An 18,438-nucleotide genomic window follows, 5' to 3' on the forward strand; every position below is an offset into this window, starting at 1 on the left:
TGTTCTTATTTTACCAACAACCGCTGGTGTACATTCTGTGTACAAATTACAGTTATAATAAGGCAGGAAATATTTCGCAATATCTCAACTATATCTCGTACATATTTCCAGACTGATTTCTAACTTGATTTATATATTTAACTAACCGTTTGTCATCTATTCTCAACTGTTTACGACGCCACTATCTATGATATTACGTTTTAGATGGCCCGTGATTATTAGCTATTACGCAATAGGCACACAAAAAAGTTCATGTTATGCAACGTTTCTCGCCCCCAAAAGACTAATTTCTTTCCGACTGGTTGCAAAGGCAAACAGGTGGCAAAAAAGTTTAACCGTCACGGCTGTAAGTGCATTTAACCTTAGTCGCCAAAATTGTAACCGTGACCACTGAACTTAACCTAGACTGCTCCAAGTTACAAGTTTGTGACTGAATGGCAATTATCTTGTCCTAAAAAAGCTGTGCATATCATGATGCCAGTTTTCTGACTTTTTGTTCCAGGGTACAATTTTCAGCACAGTTGGCAGTAATTTTTAAATAATATATTTTGCCCCTTTGGCCGGTAGCATTGACTTACCACCAAGAATCGATGTTTAGTGGGCTTTTACTTGCTGTTACGTCTTGTTTACCAGTAATTGCGGATTTATATGAATTCCCGCTTTTCCTCACTACAACTTGTGTAATGTAATCCAGGGGTGCGCAACCTGCGGCCCGCGGGCCAAATGCGGCCCTTAATTAAAGGTTGTGCGGCCCGCAGAGACGCTTGGATTTTAAATGTACTGACAAACGAGTCTTACTAATTTATGTTTTTGAGCAGATTAATGCGTCCAATGCTATTTTTCTGCAACCTGGCAATATGTGACTAGAATCAAATGCGAATTTTACTTGTAGTTGAGCATATTTGGTTAGCAACAAATTGAAATCACCTTGTGTTATACACAGGTGCGGCCCGTGATCTAATTTTGGCAATTATATTTGGCCTTCCAGCAACAAAGGTTGCACACCCCTGATGTAATCTATTGCGCTCTGTGACGTAACAATGAACTGCCAGTTCTGTGTAATAATGCAACGTGGTTTACTTCTTTTCGTTACTGACACCAGTGGAGCAGGGTGCTGCGTTAGTTGTGTTAGAAAGTCGTGTAAAATCGAGTAATTATTGCTATTGGTGAGTCGATTGGTAAATGTGTGTTTATTACAAAAAATGTGAAAAATAATTGATATGGATTGAACTGCCATGGCGACATTTTGCCTTATAATAATGTTTGTCCTGTATATTTAACCAAGGTGCTTAAGTTGCAATTTGTTCACACATTGTTCCTATGCTGTTTTCTTATGTGAAGCGTGACCTAATTCTGCACTGAACTGCCGTCTAACTTAGCTTTGGTAAGGCTATGGTGTGACAGATAAATTCCTGGAAATTGCTGACTCAGCAATTTTGTCATAGAAAGCTATGCTCCGTTGCGTCACTTAACGGAAATTCCCCAACCTGGCAACTGTGAGTTCTTATGAGTCGCAAACGTAAACAGTTACGACGCATGACCCACAAAATAGAGTAGTATCAAGTAAAAACTGAGTTAAAATTAAATAGCCTGATGACATTGTTTTGCAATTTTGGAACATAAACTTAATTTATCATTTTTTTTGTTGCTGATCAGAAAAAATAAAATTGTTTTACAGGGCTGTATCGGAGGTTCTTTACTACATAGAATTTCCTAATCAATCTTGTTTCTATTTCACATATTATGTGAGCTTATTTAGAGTTTCGAATATAGTTTAAAAGAACATTCTTTTCGGCCCTTACAGTTGTTAGAAACGAAACATAATTAAGCCTAGACTGTCAGGTCTAAAATGTAATTTAGGCCAACAAGTTTGCACTGCTTGACTGACAAATTGTAGCAATTTTCACAGCCCAGTCTTCTGACCTGAATATATGTTTATTGAAAATATGTTCCTGTGCTATTTAACTCACAAGGTAGGCAAAGTCTAACTGTCATAAAATGTCGAATTGAGTGGGGTTCAGCAACCACTAGCATACTATGTGGTTATATGAGACACCAAGAGATTAGGAAATGCGTATTCAAATGTCCCTTAAAGGAATTGAGTGGAAAGTTGCCTACCCCTGAAATAGCAGATCAGGACGGAAAAAGTGATTAATATGATAAAGAATGGTCATGGCATAGAAAGACATGCAGTAGTACACGGTGTTTGACGTGAGACAAGTAAGATTGAAATATATTTCCAATCTTTAGTAGAAAACGTAAATAACCAACAAAAAAGTAGCAAAACACACTTGCATAAAAAGCCTAAGGCAGTGGTTCTTAACCTTTTTGGTGTGGTTTCCCACTAAAGTCAACCACCAACTTCGTTTTTTTTTTTTTTTTTATATAATGATGTTTTGTGTCCTACGTTAACAAAAAAATTATTCTTTAAATGAAATAATCTCGTGAAGCGATTTGGTCTTGACCTTAAAGGTAGACTGCAATCCTATTTAGTTCAAATAGTGCTTTAGCGAGAGATTAAACTTTTGGAATATTAAATAGTCTCCTCTGCTTGTATTAGTCCTTTATTGCATCACAATCAACCAAGGAAAGGCTTTTATTAGCGCACAATAGCAAAGTCATTGATACTTTTAGTTTGGTCTGTGATGTAAAATATAACGTTTTTATCGAATAAGTTTAAAAGAATTACATTTGGATTGGGGTCAAAAGAAATTTGGAACCGACTGGAAAGAATGAATTTAATGTCGTCTAAAGTTTTTTGTGGGATTATGCATTCAGTTAACAAGTGGGAGATCAGTGTTTCATACCGGAACGGAACGAAACCAAATAACGTTATTTGTTCTGAGCAAATTATTTATTTCGTTCTGGACCGATATTTGCATTTCGTTCCGGTCTGACCGAAATAAAATTATAACGGTATTTTTCGGTATTTCGGTCTCAAAAAAGAACATTTCTTTGTGGTCTTTACAACTATTAAGCGAAAAAAGAAAGAAAGTTGCAACACACAAAAATTATTGTCGGTAGTTGTTACGTCATATAACATTTGTCAATAATGGTCAAACGGATGATAATTGTAGGAGCCTCAATTTTTATCATATCTTAACGGCGCGAAATTTTCAGCAATTGTTTCATGTCAAATGTCCAGAACGAAATACCGGAATAAAATATAACGGTATTTCGTTCCGTTCCGGTATTTTGAATATTTTTTATTTCGGTATTTCGTTCCGGTATTTGAGCCAAAAAGTATTTATTTCGTTCCGGTATAACGTTCCGTTCCGGTATGAAACACTGTGGGAGATATTATCATTATTTTTCCTACATAATTTACAATACAGCAAGCGGATTCTACCGGTGTTAAGCGTAAAAATTTTCTTATCTTTGTAAAAGTCACCCCATTTAAAAGCGTTATGAATTGTGACGAAATACATCTGTACGTTCAGCTCTAAAATGTAACTTCATTTTATTTACCACAAGGCAATTTGTTGCAATTTGTTTGTTACAGCACAGACAAGACTAATAGTTAAGTATTATTGTGCGCAAACAATTGCACTTCTTTGTTTCTTATGATAAAATAATGGATCAATGCTCTGTGGAAAACACTCTTATAATTCTACGTCATTTTACAATTTAACAGTTGCAACATCTAAATTCAAATGAGATTATACAAGGAACATTTACGAACCGATCAGAATCATGCCCGGGGCAATGATTTTAAAGCACAATGTTTCATTCTTGTTAGCTTACGCACTTCTTGGCGAGTCATGCTTAAAGTTTGGCAACCCCTGACCAAGACTACGCTTGTGTTTTGAGTAAGCAAAAATCTAGCTCAAGGGCGTACAACTTTGCAGTGTTTATCGCGCTTACAGTGTTTGACGTCAGCGGTCGCGTATAGTGTCTGCCGTGCATCGGTAAAACGTTTTACTTTTTTCGTGACTTTTCTTTAAGTTTGGCTTAAAAACCGTACCGATTGGATTTTTTCTTTTTCTGTGCTGGAAAGTATCTTACAGGGTACTTAAACACGCACACTCATCTGTTAGTCATTTTGTAGGCCTATGGTATTAAAACAATACGTACTAAAAATGTCACTCGAAAGGTAAATTTAGGGGTGATGACATAAGAATCGACTAGTTGAGTCTGTGGATAAAGCTGAAAATTAGCTTCTATTTAGGCATTGGTAGATGAGACTTTGTAAGATAGTTCCTGTTTTTTCACACTTGTAATTTGTAAACAGCGTTCAATGGACGCGCTGACGATTGTTGGTATAAATAGGTGATGCGGTCGCCCATAGCAAAAACTTTAGAAGGTTAAGAAAACCACGATCGTTTAACGACAAGGAGTATGCTATATTGTGAACACCGTTGTTTTTGTTATTTTTGAAGTTGAACATTTTCGAATGCTTGACAAATAATTTTAAGACAAAAAAAATGTTTAAGTTTCCGTTTTTTCTTGGTTTGACATTAGTGTTGGGAAGTCAAGGTCAAACTCCAAGTCAAAGTTATCCATTGATGCGACAGCTTGACACAGCAGGAAACGTTTTGTTCAAATGGGAATTCAACACAACTTACATCACACTGGAGGTGAAATACATCAAATTTGCGTTCAGTTCATTTTCATAATTATTTGGTTTTTCAGCTTCACGCCAAAACAACAGGTTGGATTGGTGTGGGAATCTCTCCAGGTGGTGGTATGACTGGGGCAGATATGATTGTTGGTTGGGTGAAAAGCGGACAAGTTACAATTACGGTGTGTACAGATATAGTGTGTCAGTTTGTTTTTACTTGTTTGAAAACAAAAACGCTTTACTTCATAGGACCGTTTTGCAACTGAAAATCAATTTCCACCGATCGACAATGAGCAAAACATAGATGATTTATCTGGAGGTGAAAGTGATGGATGGACTTGGATGAAATTTACTAGACAACTGGCAGCCTGTGATTCTTTGCATGATCTTCCTATAACGGTCAGTAGTCGAAATCACACTTGTAAGGCTAGGGCAAGCAAACTGTTGAGGTAAATTGTTGAACTTGCAACTTTGTAGAAGTAGACAAATGGCAATTTTTTTATGTTGAAGACAAACTAATTTGCGAATTGTTTAGGATCTGATGGGATCAGATTTCATAAGATCAGATGATGTTTTAGCCATTTAGAATTCATTTAAACACTCGCTATACGAAAAAGTCCATAAATGATAAATGTTTTTTTAAATGATAATTAACATCCCTCAAGTTGACAATTGAGCATTTTTAACAAAGGTATGGTTCAGCCGGTGCGCTGCTAGACAAAAAATCTTTTGTCAAGAACTTGTGATTTTTGCTGAAGTTTCCAAAACGCATGGAAGTGAAATCATTGCGACCGCAAAAACGTGTGTTGAATTGAATCCAAATGTCTTAGCGTCGCGGTTCTTCGACGACGCGCTTTAATGCAAACACGCAGCAATTAGTTGACTCAATAAACTTTATGCACAACTAACCAGAACGTATTTGTGAAAGGCAATAACAAGCTTCAAAAAGAATGGGCACTGAAACGTTTTCTAAACACGATTCTCACTAACGTCAGCAAGGGAAAAGTCTGCACGAGGCCCTAATGTCTCCTCATTTACAGCAACATGTTATATGTGGTAGCGAGACCAAACATTTAAGCATTTCTGGTCAAATATTTACATTTTTTGTACAATTAAAATTTTGATCGAAAAAATGCCAAGGCGTCAAAATGGCCAATAAAAATCATTCATTTTGTAGGAAAACACAATGAAAATAATTTACGCTTTCGGAACAACAGATCCAACTGGAGACGACATAGTACCAGGGGACTATCACGGAACCAACAGAGGTACAACATACTTGTCGGGCAAAAACAAGTTTTTTAAGCACTCAAAACAACTTTTTCAGGAACAAGAAATACTCTTTTCACCGACTCGGCTGATATGAGTTCAGTAGCTCTAACTCCTGGCGAGACAGTGGAAACTTTTAATTCTACCACTGGCGGAGTTACAATTCCACCAAAAGATACCTTTTACAGTTGTCATCTTCAGCAACTTCCTGATGTACCTTCAAAGAGACATATTATTGAGGTTAAACGTTTAAAGTTTCAACAACTCATGATATATATCAATATCAATAAAAAAAATTTCGTTTACAGATTTTACCACTAATCCAAAGCGGTCATGAACTTTACGTACATCACATTTCTGTCTACCAATGTCCCGACCCTCTACCGGTAGAAGTTGTCTAAAAATATTTGCTTTGTTTTTTCCTATGATTTTAAAACTTGCATTATAGGTGGGCGCTGTTGTGGGTTCGAGTGGTGAATGCTTAACCGACAGCGAACCGATTTCTGACAGCGATTGTTCAATGATAATTGCTGGCTGGGGAGTTGGTGGAGAGGTAAGTTAACATGTCAGAAACGAGCTCAGCACATTTGGAAGTGAAGCTGCGGGTTTTGAGTTTAAACTTTCAAGGGTGTGTAGAATCTTATGGGTAGGTCGTTCGCCGTTTATAACAGCTTTTGTGATACTTATCACGACTACAGAAAACGTATTATGACTACAGATTTTTTTGCAAGTCATAGGGAGGAGTCATCATTTTTTGGAGATTATGCTGCTTTTTTAGTAAACCTAGTTTAATCCTGACAAAGTAAATTAGGTGAAAAGCTGTTATGGTAAAATTCCAAAGAAAAGAAAAAGTTTTTAAAGTAATATTCCAAAAAAGGGCATATCATAGATTTATTCTCAAATACCTAAAATTACAGTCTTTGGTGATTTTTCGAACTTGCGTTTTTGTCGGCTCAATTTTGGGTTTACAAATATCGCATCGACAGCCTTGTGCAGTGTAACAAGTAGCCAAAATTAAGTGTTTATACATCACCACCGTAACTATACAAACTGTTTTGGTGTACTTCGCATTTAAAAGCGAATAAATATTCTCCGAGTTGGGCGAATACTTAAAGCATTTTATTGAGGAAAACATTACATATCATTTGTACCTCAAGTTCGAATTTCAGGATTGGCCGCAATCGGATTAACGTAGGTTTAATGTAGTTTGACAAATGATACCACGTTTTTTACCGCTTTGTAGGGTTTTCGCTTTCCGAACAATGTTGGACTGCCTTTTGGTGAACCCGGCGACCCGAAATATATTAGGTTACTGGTTCATTACAACAATCCGAACCTTGATGAAGGTAGGTTACCTACATTAACAACTTAATTAGTCAACTTAATTTAACTCAATATATTATATGTGAAGTAAATCGATACACATAATGTAAAAGATTTTACTTTCAGGTGTCATAGATGATTCTGGATTAACTTTCAAATATACCAGTCAGCTTCGAACTCACGACGCTGGATTGTTGCTTACTGGTCATACTATATTTCCGTATGTTTTTGTTATTCCACCAAACGCAGAGTCGTTTCTCGCTTACGGCGATTGCCCAGCGGATTGTATAGAAAAGGTGAATGATGTAATTTATGATTCAATTTAGGCTTTCTTTTAAACCAAATTATTTTCAAGACAAACAGTGTACAGCAAATTGCAGTTGAAACAAAACCACAACATATCAACGGTTTAAAATTCAATCGCAGAAAATAGTTTTTAACTTGATTTCTGCTACTTTCAACCTTTAAAACATATAAACATGATATTCAATTAATGTTACTAGGCCATGGATTACGGAAATATCACAAGTTTCAACATATTTGGAACACTTCTTCATACACATTATCTTGGAAGAAAAGTAACTGTTCGCCATTTTAGGTATTGTTTAGCATAAACTTTAAGTATGTGAATTAACACTAAATCAAATAAGCACAATTGTTGCTTTGAAGTAGTATTCAGTCGAAATTCCATGGCTATTTAACTAATTTGAAAGCTAGACTGTTCAAAATTGTCAAACACTGTGGATTTAAACAATTCGGTGCAATCGGCAACTTTTTTGGGTAATTAGTCCAAAGAAAAAACGCCACAACACAAAATACTGTATAATTTTTGAAAAAGTAGGAAAACAAAAACCGTGCCAGAAAAATTTGCCTCAAAACCCTATCCTATACATTTAGCGAAGTTATGCTACACCTAGGTGCTGTAAATACTTTGAAAGTTTTAAATTTGAAGAAATGGGGTGGAGTTGCCGTTTGTGGTAAAGGACGACGCTTATGATCCTGATTTTCAAGCATTCCGTTACGTGAAACCTGAACGAGTCGTGCTACCTGGTGATCAACTGCAAGTTCTGTGTGATTATGACAGCACAAGCAGAACCAACATTACATATGTAAGATAACAGACTTGTTACGCCATTGTATAATATTTCAGTTGATTAATTTGCAGGGTTTACCCACACATGCTAAATTGTTTACATTAGGCCTACCATACATTTTTCGTTTTGGTGGAAATGTTTCAGAAATACTCCTGTCGTGGGTTCTAATCCCACCGCAGGCTGGGTTTTTCTAGTCTGTGCCTTGCCCCATAGGAATGCCTGGGACACCAGCTTAATTCAAGGCCTGGCGTACCATGATTTATATGAGTATGCCGTGATCGCTAGTCTAGGTATGACCGCTTCAGTGCTGATCCCAGTATGAATGTATTCATCTTAGCTGAGGAAATGTTCTCCTTTTTTACCAAAACTAAGTTGTCCTCTAAAAAAACTAAATGCCCAATTGAACTCCGATTTGAATCTCCTGTGTTTACTAAATAGAAAAGTTACAGTTATGCCCTTAAAAACAACTAAAAATAGGATCTTTTTGAAGAAAAGCAATGCATATTAAACATAGCAACTCCAGAAACAAATGTCGAGTGTGAGTTGTAATCATTGATGATTAAAAATTAAAAGTTACATTTGCCAGTTAGCAAAACTTCATCCAAACACGACTATGTTTATTGGCTGCATAGAATTTGGCAAATATCTAAAGCTTTCATTTTATTGGATCTAAAAATTCAGTGTGTATGTACTTGGTTAACAATGTGTACTTCTTTTTAGTGTGGAAAATGAGCTAGGTCAAATTTCTACTGTTTTGAATGCAACTGCTGGTACTTAAACGTATTTGAAACTGAGACAACCTTTAATGAACGTTTTTAGGGTGGACTTTCTGTTACAAGAGAAATGTGCGATGGGTTTCTCTCATATTATCCACGTTTGCCAATTTCTCTTTGTTTAAGTGGGCCCATCTTGGATCCTTACGTATACAAAGCTCTCGGTATTTCCAACACCTCCGATATACGGTAGGGTTACCATATTTGTGTGGGCAAAAATACTCACAGTTTTATTAAACACCTTGGACAAAACCAAACTCCCTTCATATTATGTCTTTTTTAAGTGGACAATCCTATTTTCTTCAAGGTGAGACGTTTGCATAGTTTACGTTGGTGCAATGAGCTGGTAAGCAAAAATCTGCAGAAAATAAAACAATTGTAAGTGTGCGATCTCATTTATAAATGGAATAATCAAAATTCCATTTGGTACAGATCCAGAAAAGCGAATTAACCAAAAATAACATAACAATCAAACAGGGTTTTATTTCTTGTAGCGCACTTCGTTTACAGTTAAGAACCCAACTACGAACGGCAACTTTGTTTTTGTATATGTGCTTACGGTCGAATGTTCTATGTCTATGGTAAAAAAGTGTTTGTATGCAAATATTCGTCGTTTCTTTTCCAGTGCTCCTCCAAGTTCGGAATTAAATTTTTTCGGTTCGTATGCAGACATTTATTTTAAAAGCAACAACTTGACTCTGGAAGAGTATTTTAACAATGTAAGTTTTGCAGACATAAATTCTCTATTATAATGTACATCGAAACAAGGTACCTTGCAACGTTGCAGTGTAGACATTTGCCGAAAGACCTTGAAATTTTATTATTAGGCTTGTTCCAAAATCATGTGCATTTTTTAATGTAAGTTCGTACTTCTTTAAAATCGAAGAAGTAAACCAAATACATTTGAATTATCTTGCGGGCTGCAAATCGTAAGTTGTGGCACCAACATACACTTATATGAATCTAAATTTGTTTTATTTTATTCACACGGCGTAAAGCCAGTCATAAAATATAGTTACTTACATTTTCTAATGCATTATAAGTTATACTTGGGATTTTCTTTAAATTTTCTATTACGTTGTAAGATACCTTGGAATCAAGAGTTGGCAACTCAATTTAGCAACAACTTAAATACGGTTCCAAGATTCCAGATCTGCACGGAAAACGACTTTTCACCTCCGGGAGTAAGTTTTAAACACAAAGACCTGTGGGGTTTGTTGTTTTATAGCAAAATTCATGGCAACGTTATGTTTTAGCTTGCATCATCCGTCCAACCGGTCAATATTACACAGCCTTATATGGAACCAGTTGCAACTTGCATTGAAACCACAACCATGACAACCACATCCGATCAAAATGGACTTAAATTAATGTCGTCCACTTATCAGTTGCTCTTGCTTGTTATTCTCAGCCTTGTCGTTTGTAACTAACCTGCAGTTTTCATGTGATATATTTCCAACCATCTCTTTATTGCATAAGCCGGCAGTAGTTCTCAAACTGTGTGTCGCGAAGCCCTGGTGCGTCGTTTCAATTTTCCCATGGCGTCGCAGAATAGTTCTGCTTCGTGGCTGAACTCAGTTTATCTTATAAATATGAGGTTAACACTCTCAGTGCGGTTGATGTATATCTACGTCCAAAGACGTTTTGCGTAGAGTGCGGATTGTCGTAAATTTATATCAAAAGTTATTGATCAAAAATGCGACTGCCCGTTAATGTACGTCGAGACCAAACAGCCCATGCAACAAGTCCGTCGGCGCAACTTGACTTCCTCTTTCACTTTTATTTGCTGGTGGTTGCAAGTCCAGACAACTTTTCCAGGGGCGTCGCAACAACAAAAGTTTGAGAACCACTGCCCTAGGGAAAACAGCATTTTAGAAATGATTCGTTTACTGCCATGGCAATTCGAAACCCACCATTCCCACTCTAATAAAGTTCATTCAAACAAGTAAGGTTACCCACATTTATGACCAAGCCCTATTTTCGACAAGCTAGAACTAATTTTACTGATGATAGATTTGTATGAAAATAAACCAATCGCCTAAATGTCAAGTCTCCTACGAATTGAGCCTCAATTAAGCATGCCCGCAACGTCATCGCGCACATTTCCGCTTCATGTATTGTGTTAGCTATTTTCGAATTTTTCGACTAACTTCCATACAGCATAGTACTATTTAGTCTTTACCCATTTAAAACTTGAGTATTGATTGTACTAGGAGCGGTATTTAGAGCAATGCTGTGCAGACGGGCTAGTTGATTTTTACCAGGTACACAACAAGACTTGGGATGGTTTAAGCAGTTGTTTTCGCTCTTTATATAAACGTCAAATTTATAAGGGCCTTTTTTTTCTTCGGGTATTTTGACATACCGCAATCGGTCGAAATATTTGAGGCATTTACTGAAAGCTATGACTTGGACTTATACTCTAGTCACAAACCCAAGAAGAAACACTTATTTTAGTCTTACTTAGAAACAGTTCAAAATAAATTGTTATTGGCCCTTTTTGCATCACTGGCATAAAGCGACTTGAAATTAGTGACTCTACATTTACAATCTGGGTTGATTTGGAAGCAATGTTGCTGATGTTTGTCCTTCCTACGTTATTTTTTTAAAGCTATTTTACATTATTGAATTCCCAGTCACAGAAAACAAACCTGCCTTTGTTATATTTTTACCAACAGTACCTTTGTTGTTTTTGTTGTTGTTGTTTAAAATACGACTGATTAGATCCCCAGTCAAGCGTGACCGTTACCTGCCAACGCCATTTTGTAAGTTCCAACTCACGTCCGTGGGCGAATTTCTGCCCTGGAAGACAATTTTGACTTCGCATTAATTCGTTTCTTAATTGCTAAATGGAGCCCATCGAAGGTAGGTTTCTTTTTAACTGATTTATTTTTTTAGACATAATGGAAAAATATTTGTGATGCGGAAAAACTGTAAGTTTTCCTAATAAACGACGTAACATGAACTTTTGAACATTTCATTGCCACATCCACTCTATCGAACTGAACGAATTTAAACGAATAAACATACGCTTGGTTTAAAAAGCAAATCAACACAAGAAATGTGTGAAGTGTTTCCAACTAAAGATACTTTTACACCAGAAAGCATCCAAACAGTTGTTGTTTCCTTTGTACAGAACGCTGTGGGCCTCCTGTCGAAGTAACCACACCCCCAGTAGAAGAAATACCCCATTCCAGCACCCTGCTACCGCAAACTATAGGTAGACCAGCATCAGGTAAACCAGCACCATTTGTTGCACAATCCCCTGAAATAGAACGATCTCGGCATACGCGTCACTAAATTTTAAAGCAAATCTGAATTTCGCGTTATTTAGCACCATTTTTTTATCTGCTGTGAACCGATAAAGATCGCGAGAATAAGAAATTATGACGAAACGCACTTTATAATTAAAAAGAGCCCCGTAAGAAGTTTAATGATTAAAATCGATTTGACTGATTGGTTTTGTTAGCAAACTAGTTTGTCAAAAAAAGAATATACAGACTATGCTAACCATTCGAATTGATTGTCGTCATATTAAAATGATAATAAATACGAAAACATCATTTTTTTCATTCAAATACCTTTTGCGTTGTTCTCTAAAGTAGCTTTTCAGCACAAATTATTGCAAATAGCCGATTCGGCATATTCACAGTATCTGCCTGTCACATCAGTCATTAAAACAAGCTTTTGCGTGTGGCAAGGCGGAGGCTACAAAAATGTTGATCTACAAAACAGGGCTGCTACAATCACGTTTTTTTTAAAATCAGGTGAAGTTGGTGTTCCGTTACAAATTCTTAACTTGTACAGCATACAAAGCAGGCAAAAATGTACGCCTTCGGCTTTCTGCAGGGGCTAAGTGGTTCTCAACTATTTTTACTTTGCGAACCCCTTTGGAGGTTTTCGAACACAACGCGACCCCTTACAGACATTTGTAAAAAGTTTTACTGCCAGTATGTGTTTATCAAACATTTACTATTAAACGTCACTGTAACAGTTAGAAACGCCAAAACCAAATTTATAGAAGACTACAATCACAAATGCTGTTGCGCCAATTCTAAGTCAAACGGTAGTATGGGTAACTATGCCAAACAGAAGTCAAGGGAAAAGTTTTTATGATATGGATAAAATGTCACTAAACGGGACTGCGTCTTCGCGGTCCTCCTTCAAAAGTGCTTGGCGATCCCCTTGGGGTGTCGTTAAAAATACTAAACATGTATTGTAATATCTGTTGTTAACAGTGTACGAAATTCACAATCCGACGTTGATAAACTCACCAATGGGCGCCAGCGATGTCACATACCATGAACAGTTAGCAGGTTTGTTATCATGTACTTTTTACACAGTTGCAGAAAGAAATTAGTTGGGCGATTCAAGGGGTTAATATTGTCGCATTGTCAGTCCATAAATAATTGTAGCTTCATAAAAAATTGACTTGCAAGATATGCCATTATCCTAATGAATGCGTCTTGCATGGGACGTCGAAACGTCGATTATTAAAGATAAAAACTGCTGGAAAAGCAATACTCGTTTACACAACTACACATGTTAACTAGGTAAATTTACACCATTTTTTGTAACAAAGGAAACCAACACCTTCATATCGAACCAACTTCTATTAACAACATCGGTCAAGTGACACCTTGCTTTATTGAGAGCAAATCGTATCAAGAAGTCAAACAAGGCCAACAAGTTAAAGTCATATCAGTACTTCATCTGCATGGAATGCCTGGATCTGGAAAGTCTGAAACTGTTCGCAAACTAGGGGCGGACTTTCCTTACAACTCAGAAAGTATAGTTTTTGCAAAATGGCATATTCAGTGCAGTGACATAAACCACGATATAAAAACCGAGTTGAAGAAGCTTCTGGAGTGTATGGTAAAACATTCGATGCTGTTAAAAGATGAACGAGTTGTTGAAAGCGCCATAGAACACTTGGTGAGCAACAACCGATGCAAAGAGTATGTGGATTTACTTGCTTCGTCCAACTTTCCAATTCTGATAATCTTGGAAGATCCCAATAAAAATAAGTACCTTGAAGAAACTAACAAGTTGCTGGACGACTTTCTTCTATGCATTGGAAGCACCAAAGGGCGACAGGAGAAATTCCATGTTTATATTACATCACAAAATGAGAAAACCTGCATTTTACCCAGTGGTTTCACTCCGCAAAAGATAGTTGGTCTAACCCCCCAAGAAGGGCTTTCGTTGCTAGGAGTGACAGCTATATGTGAACAGGGGGAAAAAGATGCTGCTGTACGTATTATCGAGAGATTAAGTGGTTTACCATTGGGCTTACAGGCCGTGAAAGCAGCAAGGTCACCTTCGATTACCTTTAAAATGTACTTAAAGAATCTAGAAGACGATAAATCTGTCCACGAAATCATAAAACACGAAGCAAAGCAGCTAAAAGTAAATCATTTGCACAAAGCCATTTTAATGCTACTCGTTCCGGAAGGCGAAGAAAAAGATGATTCAAGACTCCGTAGAGCAATTTTGTCTCTTAGTTTGCTTCATCATGGAAACATACCGCAAATACTGATTGGGCGAATTATGCAGCACTTGAGGAAAGAAACCCGAAACGACGACATTTCCAGAACTAACTATCTGAACAGGAAAGAGTCCGACGAATTAATCAAGACCCTTAGCAATTATGGAATGTGCAAAGTTGCTGGCAATGACTACATGAACAAGTATGTGACATTTCATGAGGTGGTTTTCATGGCTGTGCGCCTTTACCTGGATGAAGTTGATCGGCTATCTGAAGCTGTTTACCCCACAATCAAATCGGTGGCAGGCATTGTTCACAAAGATTTTCGAAGAACACAAAACTTTGTTTTCATGAACGATATGATACCCCACATGCGCTCTGTATTGAAGTATTGTACTGAAGATGAAAATGATGTCCTACTACAGTTATGTTGTAGCCATTTGTACGAAGTTATTGGATCCGTGTTGGGTACGCAACAAACTCTTGACGAAAAAGTTTCACAAGCTGAAATTAACCTGCAAAAATCTCTTACCATTCTGTTTGGCATATTGAGTTCACAAACCGGTGCTGACGTCACGGTTGATGTATTAAATTCAACTTTTACAGATGAAAATGTACAAAAAAGGGCAAAAGCAATCGTGGATACGTGTACATCTACTGGAAAAGCACTGTTTGCTGCTGACTTTGATATCGAAAATTACCTGTCTCTAGTTTTACAGCCCAAACAAAGTGAAATAGATTTTTACCTCAAAAAATCCAATGACGATGTCAAACACCATTTTGAAATTGCCATGAACAACAGTATTCCTCTTCCACCATCAAAAATATACGAGTTCCGAAACAAGTCTATGCCACTTTTCTTGGAGAAAAACTTGCTTTATGAGACGTATTTAGCAGAACGCATCGTATCAGTTCTACACACCTTGAGTAGGCTGTTAATTTATCACAAAGGAAATATTACGTTACCACTTCGTCAACGTTTTACATTGTTTTCAACCATCGCTCTAACAATTTGCGAAGAAGTCGAAAAAAGATTCGGAATAGCTCCCATATTTCTACGTATCACTGCGACTGCTTTGGTAAGCATCCGTATGAAGGGTCTAAACAATTTTTCAGAATCAGAAAAGAAGAATATTTTGCAGGAAACAAAAAACTTTGTCCAGAAAAACCTCATGAGCGAGGAGATCCGCGATACACTGTTCTACGAGCACGGGATTCTAAAAAAAGTTGCTATGCAAGAATTCGACTTTCTCACCCACCTATGTTCAGTGGTTCGCATTAATGCAAAGCTTGCATCACTTGGTAGTGTGCAAAACTTCAGTGTGGAAGATTCCGATCGACTAAGCGAACTGCTGTACGATAGAGCAATCTTGAATTTGGAATGGGGAGTGTCTATCAAATCTCTGGTTTACTGTGGAAAATACTGGGCAGCTCGAAAAGAATACGTGAAGGCACTGGACCACTTTGATACCGCTTTGAAAACTGCAGGAATCAAAAGCAAAGCTGAAATAACAAAGATGTATCCCCGGACGTGCTACAACCACGCAAGAGCTGTTTGCTGTGGAAAGCTGACGGAACGCGCAAACAAGAGTAAAGAACTTTGTGTTAACGTTTTAAAACGAAGAAAGGAAATATCTAAGGACCTGGTGGAAAAACTAGAAGGTTCAGTAAAAATGCTGGAAGATATGTTGGTTGAATCGGCCGCACTTTCCCAAGACTGTGAATAACTACAACGATTAAAACATACGGCACAATACAGTTTGCAAAGGCATAAGCTGATATTTGCTTTACCAATGACTACTTTGTACATTAATTTAAAAAATCACTTTTTAACTTTACCTGCGTACCAATTATATTTGCCCTATCTTGCGCACTACTTTGCTTTTGTTGGATATTTTGCTTGTGTTGATGTTTGATTATTGCAATATCTAACGATATGTGATAGATGTGTTTGCTGATTTGTCGCATTATCGACATGTAAATTGTCATGAAAAGTGCAAAGCCTTTTTTTGATTATTGCAATATCTAACGATATGTGATAGATGTGTTTGCTGATTTGTCGCATTATCGACATGTAAATTGTCATGAAAAGTGCAAAGCCCCTATTTTTTTCGTTTGACGAGACTTTTCGGGATAACATGCATAATTTTTAAATTGTTAAAGACGTAACTACATTGACTGTTTTGCTGTGTTGTTTGCAGACATGTGGTGACGTAAGTATCTCCATTTTCTATTTAAGCCAGTGGTTAATTGTCTCGCCAGTCAGCCAGTGGATGCAAAGTCTATACGAAACAAACCCGACAGTTCCGTTCAGTCCTATTTTGCAGGCTAAATTTTGTTCTTGCTTTTTGCTTCTTGGAAACACAGTTCAGAACTCAAAGTCATGTAAAACCTTATTCCAACCCTCATAGCCCTTACCGTCAGCATTTTCATGTAACTTGCTTTAAAATAGTCTCAAATTCTCTTTACATCATATATTGGTATTTAGTAAGCCTTGTCTGATGTGAGTTCTTACATTGCCTTTAACGTAAGCACTTCAGATAGGTTTGCTAAATACCGACAAGTGGTGGAAAGAACACTGACCCAACCACGTTTTTACACAGGGGACTTGCAGGTGTTATCAGTTTTTACTTGTAATAAGAAAACGTTAAAACTGTGTAACTTTTCGCACTGAATCCCATCACGTACGATGTTCTGATGACAAGTATAGGTATATATGGTTGTTATACACGGAAAGTTTACATCGGACCATACATGATGCTCGGTGAAGTTCTTACATGATTTTCTGAGAATATACTCGCATGGCATAGTTCGTACATATGTGCGGTTTTTTAATGCTAAACTGTGATAAACCTATCGTGTAACGTCATCGTTTCACAAATCTCAAGCTCAAATAATGAATATATTTTAATGAACGAAAACCCATCAAAATATATAGGCGATTACAAACATTTTGCAATAAACAAATTGTGGGTGATCACATTATGGTCGCACTAGGTCATTTATGGGCGACCACAAGCCTCAGTTGCAGAAAGTCTCGTCCTCATCGGATGATGCAATAGGTTCTGTTAAAGAACAAGTTCCGCTGTCGGTTTCTTTTTGCCGTTGCGGCCGGCCGTTGTACCGATTGGCTGCCCCTCCCAGAACAATTTTGATGTCGTAAGCGATTGTTTTGTTCGGTAACTTGCCTCTCTTCTGCCAAATTGTTATTTTTCATCAGCAAGCCTTTCCGTCTTTTCCATTTGGCTTGTTGTCCAATTTGATCAAACGATGCATAACATGTCCTTTTGGTAGTAGGACCCGGTATTCTTAATTCAGTCATTTGAAGTCTTGCCTTTTTAATCGCCTGTACACTGTTAATGTGATTTGCTTTTCCGCTACAACACCTGTGCATCGTCACAGAGTAGCCGTTTCGCTACAGTAATTTTGGTCAGAAATTTAAAAAGAAAAAGTAGAAGACTCCCGTGGGATTCGAACCCACGACAGGAGTCTTTTAGTCAACAAAAGGACTACTTGTATCACACGGCTGACACACAGACATCGAACTAAGATTTAATAATTGCTTTTAATAACTGAATAAAATTGTATTAGTTTCTTTTGACTAGCTATCAATGATGTTGATGATAAATAACTTCTTTTTGCAACTTATTTTAAACAAATTATACTTAAATATTTAGTAATTGAACACCGTATTAATTTATTGTGCTTAAATGACAATAATGATACTAGAAGAAGTCAAAATAATGCTGGCTAAACCGAACCTAGTACTGAGCCATAAAAGCCAAAACGCTTTGTCGTTATGTTTGTACAATAGAGATGTACCAATCGTGATGACTACACACGTTAAAAACAGAAGATGAGGTACAATCAAAAGCAACTGGAAGGAGAGTGATATTTTTGTAAGTCCATTTTGGTCGGATGTGGTTGTGG

At 37.1% G+C, this 18,438-nt stretch overlaps 2 protein-coding genes across 2 annotated transcripts; both read left to right on the top strand.

The window, feature by feature from the left end:
• Positions 1-4,386: 4,386 nt before the first annotated feature.
• On the top strand, positions 4,387-10,450 carry LOC145204982 (DBH-like monooxygenase protein 2 homolog). The gene is made up of 15 exons (XM_080077605.1): positions 4,387-4,577; positions 4,633-4,743; positions 4,811-4,960; positions 5,739-5,829; positions 5,889-6,070; positions 6,139-6,216; positions 6,279-6,383; positions 7,074-7,176; positions 7,280-7,449; positions 7,657-7,751; positions 8,106-8,262; positions 9,067-9,209; positions 9,646-9,739; positions 10,106-10,204; positions 10,277-10,450. Exons 1-15 carry the CDS (start codon positions 4,425-4,427, stop codon positions 10,448-10,450), a joined length of 1,905 nt encoding a protein of 634 aa, XP_079933731.1. The 5' UTR covers positions 4,387-4,424.
• Positions 10,451-11,821: 1,371 nt separating this feature from the next.
• LOC145204981 (uncharacterized) lies at positions 11,822-17,390 on the top strand. The gene is made up of 4 exons (XM_080077604.1): positions 11,822-11,885; positions 12,157-12,255; positions 13,259-13,336; positions 13,603-17,390. Exons 1-4 carry the CDS (start codon positions 11,870-11,872, stop codon positions 16,233-16,235), a joined length of 2,826 nt encoding a protein of 941 aa, XP_079933730.1. The 5' UTR covers positions 11,822-11,869; the 3' UTR covers positions 16,236-17,390.
• The last annotated feature ends 1,048 nt before the right edge of the window (positions 17,391-18,438 follow it).

Source organism: Phallusia mammillata, chromosome 8, assembly GCF_965637545.1.
Source record: "Phallusia mammillata chromosome 8, kaPhaMamm4.hap1.1, whole genome shotgun sequence".
Lineage (NCBI taxonomy): Eukaryota > Metazoa > Chordata > Ascidiacea > Phlebobranchia > Ascidiidae > Phallusia > Phallusia mammillata.